Source organism: Leuciscus leuciscus (genome assembly GCF_965113295.1).
Source record: "Leuciscus leuciscus genome assembly, chromosome: 1".
Classification (NCBI taxonomy): domain Eukaryota; kingdom Metazoa; phylum Chordata; class Actinopteri; order Cypriniformes; family Leuciscidae; genus Leuciscus; species Leuciscus leuciscus.
This window is the reverse complement of record NC_138725.1, coordinates 63,082,158-63,099,144: the sequence shown is the minus strand read 5'-3', so window position 1 is coordinate 63,099,144 and position 16,987 is coordinate 63,082,158. Positions and strand designations below refer to the sequence as shown.

The window sequence follows — 16,987 nt, the reverse complement described above, 5'->3', positions numbered from 1 at the left end:
CGCTGTTTTGTTTTTTTGAAACGCAGCCACACAGATTTTCTTAATGATGCAGTTTATTACCTGCTTTGTGTGAAACAATATTAAGTACTAATGTAAAATGCTAATTATGTTGCAATATTTTAACACCAAACAGTCCTGGATCAACTTCATCATGGTATAAAATTTTAATAAAATTATACCATAATTCAAGGTTTATAATCCCGTTTTAAATACCATGTTACACAAATGAAAATAATGTACTGTGCAGGACCAATTTTAATACAAATGTTTGTTGTTGTTGCATTTTGGAGAGAGAAAAAAAAAAGGATAAATGAAAATGCCCTGAATCAAAATGCCTGATAAAAAATAAATATAAAAAAATCACAAATGCACACAAATTTATTGAGTAAAATATATGTATAGTTTATTTCCTCAATAAATATAATTACATTCATGGACTGATTATATACAGGGCAACGTTATCATTTTTATTGTCATCATGAATCAAAATGTATTCTCAAAAAGGACTGTTTTCAGTGCATAGTAACAATGAATTCACAGAAGCATTCAACGCTTTCAAAAAACAAACAAATTCATGGATAAATGAGAGAAAATAAAACAAGGCAACATTCATGGACAAGTGTAAAATACATAAAGGCCGGTTTGACATGTAATCTGAACTCAAAGTTCTTCAGCAGATATCTGATAGACGCATATTTGCAGGAAATATTACTTCATCTGTCCATTCAAACGTAATAACACGTATAGCTGGTGTAGTGTCTACTGTGTGTTAGATATTGCCTTAACGCACACAGAAAGGAAAAGCACTAACAATGTAGTTGGTTGCTCAGTGTCTGGGCCGCTCCTCACCACTTTATAGTGAGGCCACTGTTGTTTTTCTCTACGGCGTGATACTGCGTGTGCAGCAACTGTCGGGCTTTCTCCTCTCCCACGCTCTCCACCCAGCGCTGATAGAGTTCAGCCACTCGCGAGTCCTCCTCTGGCACTGCGGTACGTTCACCGTTGTAAGACTCCTCCACCTGCTGCAGCAACTCTTTGTTGGATTGATCTGATGAAGGTTTGAGCTGACCGCCGCCGTTAAGACACCCTGTGGAGTTCAATTAAACGCGTTTGTGAATCAGACCTTATTTTAAAACGCTACTAAACAACACTGACTAACATTAAGGGCCCTATTTTAACGATCTAAAGCTCAAGTCCATTTAGGGCGTTTCCGAATCCACTTTTGCTAGTTTAACGACGGGAAAAATGTTCGGCGCACCCGGCGCATGGTCTAAAAGGGTTGTCCCTATTCTCTTAATGAGTAATGGGTGTGTTTTGGGCGTAACGTGCAATAAACCAATCAGAGGCTCTTCTCCCTTTCCCTATAAAAGCCAGTTGTGCTCGCGCCATGGCGGATTCGCTATTTACATGGCGGAATTTGCAAGCGGAAAGACCGACCGCTTCTCCATAGTGCAAACGGATCTGCTCGCGCGCGAAGTTAAAGCGTGTGAGCAGACCATCTACGGGACAAGCCGGATTCCTCCATATCTTTATGTACACAATAATAATCTTTTACATTGTAATCCTTTTATTAAATTTTTGTGTGCTGCTGCGTCTCTCTGTGTGTGTAATAAGCAGAGTGTACGTGCATTGTGGACCCGCCTACAGGCGCACATTACTAACGCGCTCTTTAACAAAAAAATATATTTCAGTTGCCTCAAAATAGCAACGCGCCAACAATGCGCCTGAACACACCCATGGGCGCAAATGCATTTGCCATTTAAACAACGTGGAGCAGGACGTGAAAATGATAACTGCGTCAGGCTGAAACTGGCAAAAAAAAATTATGTATGGACATGATATGATATTACTTTTGCACAAGCAGACTTTAGAAAATGGTGATTTGCAATTTGCACAGTAGCCTTAATGTTTTATGTACTTTTTGTCTTTTAACTGTTTTAACCCTGTATCTGTGTTTTGTCTCTGTTTTAATCGTTTTGTAGCAATCTCTTCACATCCAAAACAAATTTCTCCTTGGGGAGACAAATAAAGATACTTTGAAAAAACACTTGCCTGGTGTTATGATAGGGCCCTAACAGGTTATGCAAGTTTAGAACAGAGATTATTCAAGAGAACAGAACTAGTGGCGTAATCTCCTACCTGACGGACATGCCATCACTTCTACAAAGTGGTACGGTGACTTCCCTCTTTTCAGCTTCTGCACCAGGTTCTGAATGTTCCTGAAGCCGTAGGCGGCAGCAAAACGCAGCAGAACTTGACCATCCTTCTCCAGAGTGACTTCCTGGAAGTCCTTGTTTCTGTTTGAACAAAAAGAGAGACAAATAAAATGTACCTTACGAAAAAAGTACTGAGGCACTACCACGATTCACAACTTTTGGAAGTTTTATTTGAAGAACAAACACTTGTTCAGAACAGTCTTCATAAATAAATCAAATGCGACAAGCATATTATTCCTTAACAAAACAGTGCTGTGGTAATACCATGGTAAAGGTATCAGGGTATCTTGTTAGGCACTTTGATACATACCATGGAACTGAATGATTATCATATTCATATACAAAGATATTTACACTGTGCTCCAGTGCACTTCAAATAATACCATGATATTAAATGGTAACTCCAATTTCTGACCAATTTCCAGTTATAAAATAGTTTTAAATAGTTATTTTTTAAAATCATTTTATACAGAAATTAGATTAAATTTGTAATCAGTAAATTAGAAATTACTGGGTGATTTCTTTATATTAATTTCTAGTCAAATTAGAACTTTTAAAAGAACTGGGTGTAACTACTGGCTATAGAAAAGTCCATGATATTACCATGATCTAAGGTTATTATTATTAATAATTTGGACTTTTCCAGACCTGAAAAAAATCACACTTTTAAAAATTCTCTCATATTTCTAGGTTTTCCTGGTCTGCGGAAAACCCTAATGGAACCATTTAACATTTATTAATTCCAAACTATCTCAACCTTAAAATGAATATTCATTATTTAGGTAATATTTATTAAAATATCAATAAAGTGTATACACTACCATTCAAAAGTTTGGGTTGGTAACATTTTGTTATGTTTTTGAAAGAAGTCTCTTCTGCTGTATTTGATAAAAAAAATAATTGTGAAATATTATTACAATTTGAAAGAACTTTTTTCTATTTGAATATATTTTAAAATGTCATTTATTCCTGTGATCAAAGCTGTATTTTCAGCATCATTACTCCAGTCTTCAGTGTCACATGATCCTTCAGAAATCATTCTAATATGATGATTTGATCAAGAAACATTTCTTAATATTCAATGTTAAAATCTTTTGCTGCTTAATACTTTTGTGGAAACCGATACATTTTTAAAGAGATTCATAGTTTAAAAGGACAACATTTATTTTAATTTTAAAATCTTTTGTAACACTTTTGATCAAATTTAATGCATCCTTTATTAATTAAAGTATTAATTTCTTTAACAACAACAAAAAAAGACTGACCCCCAACCTTTTGACCGGTAGTGTACATATAACCCAGTTCTGGGATCTTTGTAACAGTATTGCTGTGTTCAGACATACTTCACTGTCTTGTAAGTGAGTTCATCTACTTCAACCCCAAACAGCTGTTTTGCGGCATGTTTGTAGATGTGATGAAGATATCCTCCAGATCCACTTCCTGCGTGACGCAGCAGCTCCTCCCCACAGACGTTACTGAACCTAAAAACACACATTCATGCATGACACAATTCCTATTATGTATTAATACTATTGGTTTGGCAAACATGAAGAACTCACATCGTGTCTAAAGGAGCCAACTCCACATCTCTCAAGGACACATTCTCCTCCTCCAACATCTTCAGAACTTCTCCTGTGAACCAAACGCATACGAGATGAGGGCCTGAGCCTCGTTGTTGTACACCTGTTCATCTTTTAATGTTGTTAGATTCACTCACCTGAAGTGATAACACAGTCCACCTCTCTGGTCTCAAACTCGTTAAGGTAAAAGTCTGGTCTGGAAGCCTCTAGTTTCTTATCATAGCAGGGCATCACAGTCACATGGTAGATCTTCTGTGGTAAAATACCCTATCAAAGCAAATGATGGAGATTAAATGCCTTTTCACCTTGATTAAAATAGGTGAGACATATATATATATGACTCACTGTTAACTTAACTGAGAAATATTTAAAGGCTGCCTGTCATTTTATTTACTATGTTTACTTATGTTAATAAATAAAGATGAAAAACCGCACTCTCTAGTTATATCTCATATATTTATGAACTAGAGAGTGCGTTTTTTCATCTTTATTTGATAACTTCTTTATAACTCGCACCCATAAACGGTTTGGGAGTTGAGCGCGCCTGTTCTCATTACTACTTATGTTAATACCCAATGTAAATAAAGGTATGTGTTCAATAGTTGTGTGTGTGTTCCATAGATTAGCCTTTTCTGTGGTACGGACTCTTGTGAAAGCTGCAAAACAAAAGGCTTTACATGTGCAGAGACCAAAGCAAAGTTTATATTCACTTTACATAAGAAAATAATGTACAATATAGTTCAACTACAATGAAACAATACAGGTTTTTAAATGAGGGACTTTGTATTTGGCACAAAGCATTGTGTGCAGTTCCTCCTTCTGTGAACAGAAATTAATTGTTTAGTACCTCCTGAGAGGCAAAATAGTCCTTGACTAGAGAACCCATGATCTGCTGGGGCGAGCGCGTTGTGCTGATGTACGGGAGGACGAATTCACCATGAGTCTTCTCAGCATAGCAAATCCACCCTGGATGAAATACAGAGAATAAATCCATGTTGGACCCATAATAAGGCACACCACCATGAATATTTCAGAAAATAAAAATACAGATTGAGAAAAGACTACCTGGACAGGCAGACGCCAGCATCGGTAGGGCCTTCTTGTCCACTTCCTTCCGACTGAATCGCTCCAGAAACTCCTTCTGGCTTTCTAACAGGCTGAAAGAGCGACTGAAGCCGGTCTCAAACACATGATGGACACCTGAAAGATCAGTGTGAAAGAGCACTTTCATGATCTCAATACACAGAGGAGCATACGGAAAGCCATTTAGTAATTTGTCACAATTCCGAAAATAGCTCACAAATGTAAGTTATAAACTCCTAATTCTGAGTTTACATCTCACTCTTTTGACTTTATCTCCTAATTCTGAGTTTACATCTCGCAATTATGACTTTTTTCCTTGTAATTCTGAGTTTACATCTCGTAATTCTGAGATTTTTTCTTGTAAATCTGAGTCAACATCTCATAATTCTGACTTTTTCCTTGTAATTCTAAGTTTACATATCATATTTCTGAAATTTTTCTTGTAATTCCGAGTCAACATCTCATAATTCGGACTTTTTCTTGTAATTCTAAGTTGACATTTCAGATTTCTTAAATTTTTCTTGTAATTCCGAGTTTTCATCTCATAATTCGGACTTTTTTCCTTCCTAATTCTGAGTTTACATCTCGTAATTCTGCGATTTTTTCTTGTAAATCTGAGTCAACATCTCATTATTCTGAGTCTGACTTTTCCTTGTAATTCTAAGTTTACATTCATATTTCTGACATTTTTCTTGTAATTCCGAGTTTACATCTTGTATTTCTGAGATTTTTTTCTTGGAGATCTGAGTCAACATCTCATAATTCTGACATTTTTCCTTGTAATTCTAAGTTTACATATTATAATTCTGAATTTTTTTCTTGTAATTCCGAGTTTACATCTCGTAATTTTGACATTTTTCCTTGTAATTCTTAGTTTACAATTCGCAATTCTGATTTTTCCCTTCCTAATTCGGAGTTTTCATCTCATAATTCTTTTTCCTTCGAAATTCTAAACTTGCAATTCTTTTTTTTCCTGCCACGGACTAAAAAATAAAAATGGTATTTGCAAATTTTGTCTCGCCATTCTGAGTTTATACAATTCTCCAGAAAAAAATTATTTGAAGAAAAAAGTCGCTATTACCTTTTTTAAGTGTATTTTTAATTTCATGGCGGAAATAAGCTTCCATAGGAGGATGTCTTTGACTGATCAGATGAATTGCGGACTCCAACTCACCCAAATTTTTCAGGAATCTGGTGAGTCTGTGGGCCACCTCACTGCTTTTGAGACCGTAGTGTGCAGCTAGAGAGGCTCTTGACTGAGGCGATACAGACACCACCACCACCTTCTGCTCGCTACTGCTAACCTGCTGCTCAGAGACACAAACGTGTTTTTAGGTGAACTATTCATTTGGAGCAAAAAGTTAAATGCAGTTTGATGACTGTAAAGTACTGCACACTTTATTATGACGTAGCACACGGAACAGTTCCTCATGACTCTGTTGGGTGATAAGGACGCTTTCCGCAGACGTGATGCAGCCACTGCAAGCGAGACAGTCGTTCAGCGTAATCTTCGCTTTCTCCAACTTTTCCTTTTGACCATCCTGGGAAATAAGAATATTCAACATATCTATCTAAGGTTGCAAATTCAAAAACATTCTTTGCTTTTTGCTATCAAATGAAACAAGACACAACACCACAATAATGGCTCAAAATAAAAGTCGCATAATTTGTACTCACCTGATGGACCTGAAAATAACTGCCATCATCTTCTATCTGGATTTTAGCCACAGATCTGCCTTGTTTCTTTTCCACCTTTACAGGCTTTACACATTCCTGATAAATTGGGCAAATTAACAGTGGTGAAATTATATCCTGGTATACATTACCGTTTAAATGTTTTAAGAAATTAATTTACTTTTAATCAGCAAGGGTGCATAAAATTGACCAAACGTGTCAGTAAAGATATTTATAATGTATGTAAAAAATAAATGCTTTTCTTTTCAACTTTCTATTCAAAGAATTCTGAAAAAAAGAATCATGGTTTACACATAAAATATTAAGCAGCACAACTGTTTTCAACATTGATAATGACAAAACGGGAATAAAGTACATTTTAAAATATAATCAAATAGAAAACACAGTCATTTTAAATTGTAATAATATATTTTACAATATTATGGTTTTTACTATATTTTTGATCAACTAAATGCAGCCTTGGTGAGCAGAAGAGAGTCATTTCAAACTCATTCCTGACCCCAAATTTTTAGACACTTAGGTCATAGTTAAAAATGTACAACTGCTACTGCTTTAGATGACAAATATATGATATGTCAAAATATCAAACCAAGTGTTATCGGCAATAATTTTGTATTAAATGGTGTAGCAGTAAATTTCAGTGCATGACAAACTGTCAAAATACATTTTGAATAGAATATAATATCCAACAAACTTGTGTTTGTCATCTGTTTTGTTTTAAAGTTATGTTTGCACTGTTTTTCTTACAAATAAAACACTTGGTTGGATATATTTATCTAATGCAGTGACATTTAAGTGTGCCTGAAGTGTACAAAAATTTTTTAGGACCACTGTACATTAATTTGATATACAGTAGTTGGCAGTCTGGCAGATCATTATGTTTTAGACAGTCCCTTTCTGTATCTGACAAAGCAAATAATGTGTGCCCAACCTTAGGAGCTCGAACTAAGCAAATGTTATTGATAATAAGCATTTACCGTATTTACAAGACTAAAAACAAGACCTGTCAGAAACATGTGTCACTCTTAGAAACGGTATCGTTATCTGTATACAATGTTACATCCATTTATCTTTTGATCAGCGGACCATTTTTTTGCCCAACATATTAAGCTGATTAAATGTAAATGCTTTAAATTAACATAAATGTGTCTGCTTTTAATGTTACGGACAGAAACAACAATTCAACCTGAGACGGAGTGATAAAATCATCCAAATCCGTGAGCTGAAGCACACCGCTGAAATGCGACGACATTGTTTTTTACTGCGACCCGTATGCCTGTGCTGTGGTTGGTAGGGCTCTGAGAATGACTTCTAAACTTTCCAATCGTAGACCGCTTAATAGAGGCTCTGCCCAATCAAAGCAAACAGTAAGAGGATAAGGGCGGGACTTAAAAGAAACCAGCTGATATGACTACAGGTCAACTGTAGTAGACCTTAGGCGCCAGAGAAACGAGGGCGCAGCCATCTTTAGAATATTGTCTTTTAACTTCCGTTTTTGCGGTCGCTCTATATATTTCTATGGCATTGCTGTCCAGGAGTAATTAGCTTTCGAAGTGGATTTACGTAATGTAAAGTTAACGAAAGTTATCATGAGGACTGTGATGTTTAAAGCAGATGACTTAACAAATGTCAGTCGACCGGGAATATTTTAAAACGAGCCGTTCATTAATAAACACGCAGAATCGCTGTGAAAATACAGACCGGAAGCGCAGCGCTGAAAAGGGGCGGGGCTACATAAGGTCTTATAGCCTTTGTCATATGTCACACTGGTGTATTCATTCAACGTTTTTGCATTTGACATATTATTTTCATTTAAGGCAAACATCTTATTGTTTTTTCTAAAAGCATTGAGATTAAACTATTTATCTTAATGCTGATTATGCAATTTATAAGCATGTAATACTAGCTACATTAAAACAATGCAAAATACAAATTTCACTAGTGCTCTCAGATTCGGACTTTCTAAAATATAGGCTAACTGGCAAAAAATATTTGTATATATTTAGATAGTTTTTGTCTTAAAAATAATATTTAGATAATGCTTTAGCTGGAGTATACAACCATTATTGTATTGTATTGTATATCATGTAGCCTAATATAGCAGGGCTCCGATGTTGTACGTTCTTGACGTAATGTAACTGTCAACTTGTTTGTTTTGTTTGTTTGTTTTTTTGAACAGCGGTAAGTCATGTATGTTGTACTGTGACGTACTGTACAAAATGTATGTTGTACTGTAGTAACTGGTATTATTTATATGCGCATGTATAAGACATATTACGATCGCCTATCGGAATAACACACGTCGTAAAGTGTCGATGTGACGCGCACTCTTACTTTCACTGTCAGGTGTTCGCTTCTGGTCAAGTGAGTTTGCCAACCAACCATCTGTTATCATAAATTGCCGATGCAAACAAGCTGCCGTGAGAACGTCACGTGGTTAAACTTAAACAGGTTGAGCAAGGGTTGAAATTGTCTATATGTCAAGAGCACAAATGCACTTGCAGCACAAGAAACTACTTACGGAAGTAAATGTATGTCTGCTTTCCTGCTTCAAAAAGGATTTATTTTCCCTATAGAATTGATGATCTTTTACAAAGTAAGTAGACGTTTCGATATTTCTAGAGTAATAGCAAGATGCATCCATTTATAAAGCCTCTATGTAAGGAAAACATTTCTCCTGTAAGTCAGAATTGTGGGAAAATAAATAAAATGCATACTGTATTTTTGATCTACGTTGCTTATTGGTGTATTTTCATTTTTTTAAACCAGACCATTTGCTAATTTGCATTTGTAAAGTGCTTTCAAAGTGTTTTATGATGATGATGATGATGATTATGATTATTACTATAAATACATATATTTAATAATAAATACGTATTTAGAAGAGGAGTATTTTTCCATTGATATTATAAACACTAACAGGTAAAACGTTTTAGCTTGCCATTATGTGTTGTGATTTCCAATGCAAATTTTGTATTTTAAAGGTCACCTGAGTTTAAAGCCTGCCTTACATTTTATGGTTTATCCCATCCACCTGCAGAGACACTAACATGATCAGTCAAAAGTTACTGAGGTTAATCATCAGCGGGTTGGTGATTGTTACCATTTGGAAATGTATCTTTAGCCAAAGGTGAGGATTGTAGGTCTCAAAGGTCTCCATGTACACACGTGCATCCTTGCATCTTTCAAACCAGGCTTCGTTGTCTCAAACAAGCTCGTAATTGCAGTTTATTTACCCTCTATTTATAGCTCAAGCAAAGGCACAAGTGGAAAGACACACCAAACCATACAAGTTAGTAAATTCTGGGCTGACCAGCAGCTGAATTTGGATGAAAATCAGGAAGATCCTGAGAAAAACGAACATACAGACGGCCCAGTGGTTCAGCCAGTGGGAAAAAACACGATCCAATCAAACCAAGAGGAGTTTGAGCCAGATGTTTCTGACAATACACAGACAGATCCACTAAAGATTGTACACTTGGATCTGAAAGGTGCAGCACCCAAAGTCACATACCTCAAAGAGGTGGGAATCAATGTATGCAAACTGGAATGTGTTTCAAACGTGTGTGTATGAACAGTGTCCTTTTTAAAGTTTCCCTTCGTGTTCTTTAACAGATATTCCCTCTACTGGCATCTCTGGGTGCTAATGGGATATTGCTGGAATATGAGGATATGTTTCCCTATGAGGGGGAGCTCGCAATTCTCAAATCAAGCTTTGCGTACAGGTGTGTTACTGATTCTGAGCTTCTGATGAGCTGAACTTGACTTAATTTGACTCAAAAATTGAAATTCCATTATTTATTCACTCTCATTTCATTCCAAAGCTGTGTGCGGCTATTTTTTGTGGAATGCAAAATTAGGTATCCTGAAGAATAGCTACTGTATGCAGCACTTTTCCATAACATTTTTGGGTGAACTGTTGTTATAATATATTCAGTGATCATAATCTCATGATTTGTTCCTCTTTCTCTTAATTGCTTTCTCTTAATCTCTATTTACACGTATTTTCCCCACTTGTTTGTCTTTATTTTTTTACGGTAAAGTCCGGAAGATATAGAGGAAATAAAGTCACTTGCCAAACAGCACGAGCTTGAACTAATTCCTCTTGTGCAGGTGTTCGGACACATGGAGGCAAGTACAGAAGAAGCTAATTATCATAAAACTATATGTGTCTCAAACATGTGCTCACTACATATACTTCAGTAAAGCGCTAAAGGCACCTTTACATTTTGTATATGTTTGGAGGCAAAAATCATTCAAATGCCGTAGATGCATTGTGATTTTACTTGACTTTATTAGCATGCCTAACACTCCTGCTTACACTTAACCGGTCTTTCTGTTCACATTTCAGTTTGTGTTAAAACACAAGAAGTATTTCAAATTGAGAGAAGTGGAAACATTTCCCAATAGCCTAAACCCTCTGGCCCCAGAAAGCATGGAACTTGTTCAGGACATGTTAACTCAAGTTATGAAGAAGCACCGGGAAGCACGGTGGTTCCACATTGGAGCTGACGAGGTCGGTGGATTCTTTATGGATCAGTTAAAAAAACGGTCGTTTCATGAAAGAAAGAAAAATAACTGAAAGGCATGATGAGATTGTTTTCATTTTTGAGTGAATGATTTTTATCCACTGTCAGTGTTGGGGAAGTTACTTTTAAAAGTAATGCATTGTTACTCCCTAAAGCTTTATTACTTTTTCTCATCTGGGTTGGGTTGGGTTGGGCTGAGCTGGGCTGTTTAACCACGCCCCCTTGTTATCTTGTTTAGCTTGTTCGCCTGTGTATTTAAACCTGAAATGTTCAGAAATGTTCTGCCATTCTGAACTGCGTTTCCCATACAACGACGTAACTCGCTGCTTAGCATAACTACCATAGTGCGATCGATGCATTGTTGAAGAAATCAACTTGCTAGTCACGACTGTTTCCCGAAAACCGTATTTTTCGCAAATTGGTTAATAAAGTGAGATTAAATGCATAAAGTATAATTGTGTAATTGAGCATATTTGAAAAAGTATTTCAGATATTTTCTTGTAAATTTAAAAGTAATGCATTGCTTTACTATTTTTTACATGAAAAAAGTAATCTGATTACAAGTATTATTAATTACATGTCCTTGTTACATATGTAACATGTAATTACCGTAGTAATTAACAGTAAATTATGCATAATTACATGTAACTAACCCTCAACCAAATCCTAATCCTACCCTAACCCTGTAGTAAGTACATGTAGTTTGCTTAATATTACTCAGTACTTAAATATATAATTACACTGTAACAATGACACCTTAAAATAAAGTGTAACCCTAAACTCATGTTACTTGTAATGCATAACCCCCAGCGCTGTCCACTTTTGATATAATACATTTAGGTGCGTGGCCTGGGCGAAAGCGAAGATTCAAAGCGCTGGTTGGAGGCCAACAATGGAGACATGGGAAGGCTGTTCCTCAATCATGTGACCGCAGTGGGGAAATGTATGACCAAACTGAAGCGAGGAATCAAGCTGATCTTGTGGGATGACATGTTTAGGAAGCTCAGCTCCAAATCTATCAAAGGTTTAATGCAAGCCTTTAAATTCATTATTCGTTTAAATTGCAGGTGTCAATTTTGATAAATTCAATGTATCCAAATTATTGTGTAATATTTTTGGTTCTGATTTTTAGAGTCAGGTTTGCAAGATCTTGCATCGCCAATGATATGGGAGTACACCGAAAACTTGAACGTGGAGGAGATTGGTGAGGCCATCTCAAGTCAACATGAAAATATTGCCCCAATTTATTCGCTTAAAACATATTCCTTATTGTCAATGATTCATCTATGCATATTATTCAGAAGAAGAAAAAATTCTCTTTGTAGTCTTTTATAAAAACGTTAAAAATTCACATTTGAAACGATTCACCTTCTTTATGAAACAATGAATAATCTTTCCCACCCAAAACTTTTGAAATTTGTCAAAAAAATTCTCAAACATTTTCTCAAACAATATTTACTTATTGTTTATAGGTAACTATATCTCTAAGTATGAGGAGGCTGGATTTCAGGGCGTGTGGTTTGCTAGTGCTTTTAAAGGAGCCTCTGGAATTGACCAGATATGGACTCCAATCAATCACCATTTAAAAAACCACCTACAGTGGCAGAAAGTGATTACATCCATGCCGCAGTACAAGTCTGTGAGATTCCAAGGCATTGCGCTGACTGGCTGGCAGAGGTACGCTTGCAGTGTAACTCGATTGTTTCTTCAAATATTTTGTGCCATTAAACGTGCAATAACGCAAACTGTAAAAGGTAGAAAAGTTTTAGGAATGTGTCTATATTTGTTCTCCGTGCTAGAAAGTGTTTAATCTTCACTTTTACAAAGGTATGTAAATATGCTAATTTAATAATAGACTGCACGCAACCTATCAAATGCACGCTGCTTGTGTGGATGCAGTCAGTTTTGATCACAAAAGATAAGGTAATTTGATTGGATCTCATGTATTTGACCTTTTACGGCATTTTGCCTTTCAGAAATGCATGCTCGGTTTTAATGTTGTTTTAAGGTGGTGTAGAATTAAATGAACGGCAAAACACTGCATTTTGTTTACGTACCCCAGTTCGGGAACCACTGTTGTAAATAAGCATTGCGTATCAACAACAGTAGATTATTACTATGGTTAATGAAAAACTGAAAATGTGTGTTTAAGGTATGAGCATCACACTGTGTTGTGTGAGCTTCTCCCGGTGGCCATCCCTTCTCTGGCTGTCTGTCTTCAGACACTAAAATATGGTGAGTATTTATGAAATCCATGTATATGGATATATGGTGTATATATGGATTATGCTGACCAACACATTTTATTTCAGGAATGGTTAAGTATGGGAATAAAATCATACGTGAGGTATTGCAACGGTATCATGCTGTCATGTGTTTTGTGTGCGTTAGGTTCATTTGATGCCAAGGCACAGAGTGAAGTACAACGTATTCTTGGCTGTGAAATTCAGCTGAGCAAAAATGAGTGGTATGAAAATGTTCACACACACACACACACACACACCACACACACACACACACACACACACACACACACACACACACACACACACACACACACACACACACACACACACACACACTGTTTGTAACAGATCTGTTCTTGAATTTTCTGCAGTAAGGGTGTATCCTTTCCTGGCTCAGATGTTTATGAAATGGTGAAGAAGATCAGCGACAGCCTTGAGAGTTCAGTCATAAAGATCATGAAAAGCTAGTGAGTGATCAGAAAAATATGAGCTCAAATGACATTCACTCAGCGCATAAGCTAATAATAATTCTCTTTCACTTGGTTGTTTTGTTGGTCTTGTGTTGTGCAGCCATTTCAGGGGATCATTTAGTTCTTATCATCGCAAACGCAACTTTGCAAACCCTCGGAATCTTGCATTTTTCAAAGATGAACTGAAAAAGTAAGATTTTTTTAGATGTTTTTTTTCACTGAAGTTCTCAGAAACGGTTCACAAATGATGGTCATTAATGAATCGGTCTGTATCAATTTGTTTAATCCTTCTCCAGTAATTACAACAGGAGAGGTCATGCAACACTCATGAATGTATTTGTCACAGTGTATGTTTGCTATCAGGTGTAGGAGATTATTATAAACCATAAACTAAAAATTCTGGTTCAAAGAGTTGATCTAGTAAAGCTTGTTCATGCTGTGTAAAGGGAAACATATTTACAATAACCTGAATATTTTGCTTTTCTTCCTTGTCAGATTGATGAATGAATGGGATTCCTTTTTAATAACTTTCCAGCAAGTTATGGATGCTATCTTCTACCCAGACACATTAGAAGAGTGGTTGGAAGAGAATGTCAACGAACACATAGAAAGACTTAATCAAATGGTGGTTGACGTAGAACGAATCATTCAACTCAATGGACAGCCAAAGGCTGTAAGCCTTGTTAACTAGGTGAAACGGACAAGCGGACCAACAGGGAGTATATTCCAAAATGTGACTTTCAAACCTGTCGTGCTCTCAGTAACAGGTGTTTTTTTTTCTACCTCAGGGATCCTGCTTATTTCCCGAAGGCTTCGCTGGTAGTGGTAATAACATTAAAAGTAGTACTCTAAAAAAGTACTGTAATTACACTTGGGGAGACCAGGGATGGTTGTAACACGGGTCAGTTTTAACAATTCCAATCTGTTCAATCAGGAACTAGTTACCCTGATTCACTTTGCACATGCTCAATTTAGTCCTTATTCCACATGTAATAAAGTAGAGCCCTGTGGCAAACACAGCAGATGTTAGAGTGGAAAAACCAATTTTGAGGTATGAAAGTAACTTTTTTTTACTTTCTTTTTGTTATGGGAATTTCTGCTTTATAGTTAAACTCATCACATTTAAAGGAGAACTCTGTAACTCTAGCGAACTCTAGTCACTTCTTCGCTGATTTTCCCTTTTGTTGTCGCATGTTTTCCCCACGAGCTCCCCCTACAGCTGTGGGGGGCGTATATTTCACAACACAGTCGTAAAAAACTCACTTGCGGCGGCCTCCTCCCCCTCTCTACCGCTGCTCATGTGCGTTTGTTTTGATCGGAGCAAGCCAACTGTATCGCGTGGAGCTATGTCTACCGAGGTGGGTAATCTGGTAATACATCATACATGCGTGTGTGTTTATGTCGAATTGCCGTAAAGCAATTTGTGTTTCGCGCTCGTTCTCGTTCTAGTTCTCGCTTCTCACGAGACTTCCAATTTCACTTTGCCGGGACGGCAGTGCGCAAGTTGCAAGGTTGGTTTTCCGCCTGGGAACGCTGGGGGGAGCGGGGAAAGTCACCAATATCACCAGAACAGGTTGTTTAACCATCCAAATGATTTCTAGACAGTTTTATTAAGTTAAAAAAGTTACCAAGTTCTCCTTTAAATGATGTTTATTGTGTGTCTGTGTAGATATTTTTCATGCAAGTTGTTAGTAATGTTTTGCCTGTTAGCTGTAAGGTGAGCTAGTTCATGAATACATTACTCTGGGTTAGTTGTAACAAGAAGACACACACACATTCAATTAAAATTTTATTATGGCCAATACTGTCTATAACTGACAGTAACAAACTTGCTTACACAAACACAAGTGTTCAAGTCTTCAATTTCTATTTATTATGGTCAGTTACTATGACTGAGAGTGACACACACACTCACACAGACACACACATCAGTTATATTGAAAAGTCAGTGTTGACTGCAATTCATTATGGTACATATCACCCCGGTGGATCTCACAATATTACATCTCACCCCAGGGTATGTTACAACTAACCCAGACTATGGGGTGAATTGTAACATTTCACTCCTCGTCAAGTCAAGTCAAGTGTCTGCTCCTCCGTGAGAGTTACGAGACCGGTGCGTCTCACAGGTGTCGCTCATCAGCAATCACGCCACCGGCCTCGCTCCGTTCTCCCACGGCTCTCGGCCTCGTCCTGCTCGCCACAGTTCCATAAAAAAGCATTAAACCTGAAAACCTGCTGGTCTTTGAGCTTATTTTGCATTATAATACTGCATTATAATACTTATATTGCATTATAATACTACAACATGATTTGCATCAACATGATTTTCTTGAAATTGTTTCATTTCTGTGTTTTGAGGGGTTGACAATGTAGAATAAAAAATGGTTAAAGGTATTTTGTTTCATTGCTTATTAATGCAAAATCTAAACAACATTTAAGATTGAATAGTTCCTATGCTTCCAGTGTTCAGCAGACACTATACATTCCACAGTGAATATAGGGCTAGTTATAAAATATGTCTCTGTCTGAGAGTTGTGAATGAAAGTCAGCGTAAACATGTATGATAATCATTTAAGAAAATATGCTGTAGCATTGCGGTGTTACTTATCTCTGTGATCATGTTAAAGTATGAAGGAAACGAATATTTCACTTCTATTTTCAAAGTTCTCAAGTTTAACCACAAATATGACACTGGTTTGTGACAGATATTTAATATAGATAATCATAATCCTTAAGACAATTTACTGTTCAATAAGAATATTTACTTAATAGGCTATATTTTGTGATTATTTTTATTCCTTTCTATGTAAAGCACTTTGAATTGCCATAGTGTATGAAATGTTCTATATAAATAAACTTAACTTGCCTTGCCTTATACAAATTTACTGTTGTGTTTTTGGGTTTGGACCGAACATTGTAATGAAATGACTTTGTTTGTGGGCGATGTCCTATACGTGAACAAATTGTTATTTTTGAGTCAGGTATTGTCAATTGACCCGAGACAGAGAACTGAAAGCTAGCTGATAGTAACTTGGGTCACTAAAGGGATAGTTCACCCAAAAATGAAAAATGTGTCATCATTTACTCACCCTCATGTTGTTCCAAACCTGTATGAGTTTCTTTCCTCTGTTGAACACAAAAGAAGATATTTTGAAGAATGTTGGT

At 36.5% G+C, this 16,987-nt stretch overlaps 2 protein-coding genes across 3 annotated transcripts; one reads left to right on the top strand and one right to left on the bottom strand.

Moving 5' to 3' along the window:
* Positions 1-5: 5 nt before the first annotated feature.
* narfl (nuclear prelamin A recognition factor-like) lies at positions 6-7,915 on the bottom strand. Its single transcript, XM_082163383.1, has 11 exons — positions 7,761-7,915; positions 6,557-6,652; positions 6,277-6,420; positions 6,054-6,186; positions 4,862-4,996; positions 4,644-4,762; positions 3,934-4,063; positions 3,776-3,848; positions 3,560-3,697; positions 2,140-2,297; positions 6-1,087 (listed from the first exon to the last, which is right to left on the bottom strand). The coding sequence occupies exons 1-11, from the start codon at positions 7,824-7,826 to the stop codon at positions 846-848; spliced, it is 1,434 nt and encodes a 477-aa protein (XP_082019509.1). The 5' UTR covers positions 7,827-7,915; the 3' UTR covers positions 6-845.
* A 150-nt stretch (positions 7,916-8,065) lies between these two features.
* On the top strand, positions 8,066-16,692 carry LOC309494125 (hexosaminidase D). Of its 2 annotated transcripts, none has more exons than XM_082163339.1 (14): positions 8,066-9,170; positions 9,615-9,704; positions 9,824-10,097; positions 10,190-10,299; positions 10,618-10,705; positions 10,926-11,090; positions 11,944-12,127; positions 12,236-12,307; positions 12,576-12,780; positions 13,256-13,338; positions 13,495-13,570; positions 13,721-13,816; positions 13,920-14,009; positions 14,315-16,692. In XM_082163339.1, exons 2-14 carry the CDS (start codon positions 9,625-9,627, stop codon positions 14,508-14,510), a joined length of 1,719 nt encoding a protein of 572 aa, XP_082019465.1. In that variant the 5' UTR covers positions 8,066-9,170; positions 9,615-9,624; the 3' UTR covers positions 14,511-16,692. The 2 variants fall into 2 exon arrangements, with proteins under 2 accessions (XP_082019465.1, XP_082019464.1); XM_082163338.1 differs by having other exon boundaries at positions 9,559-9,704.
* Positions 16,693-16,987: the final 295 nt, after the last annotated feature.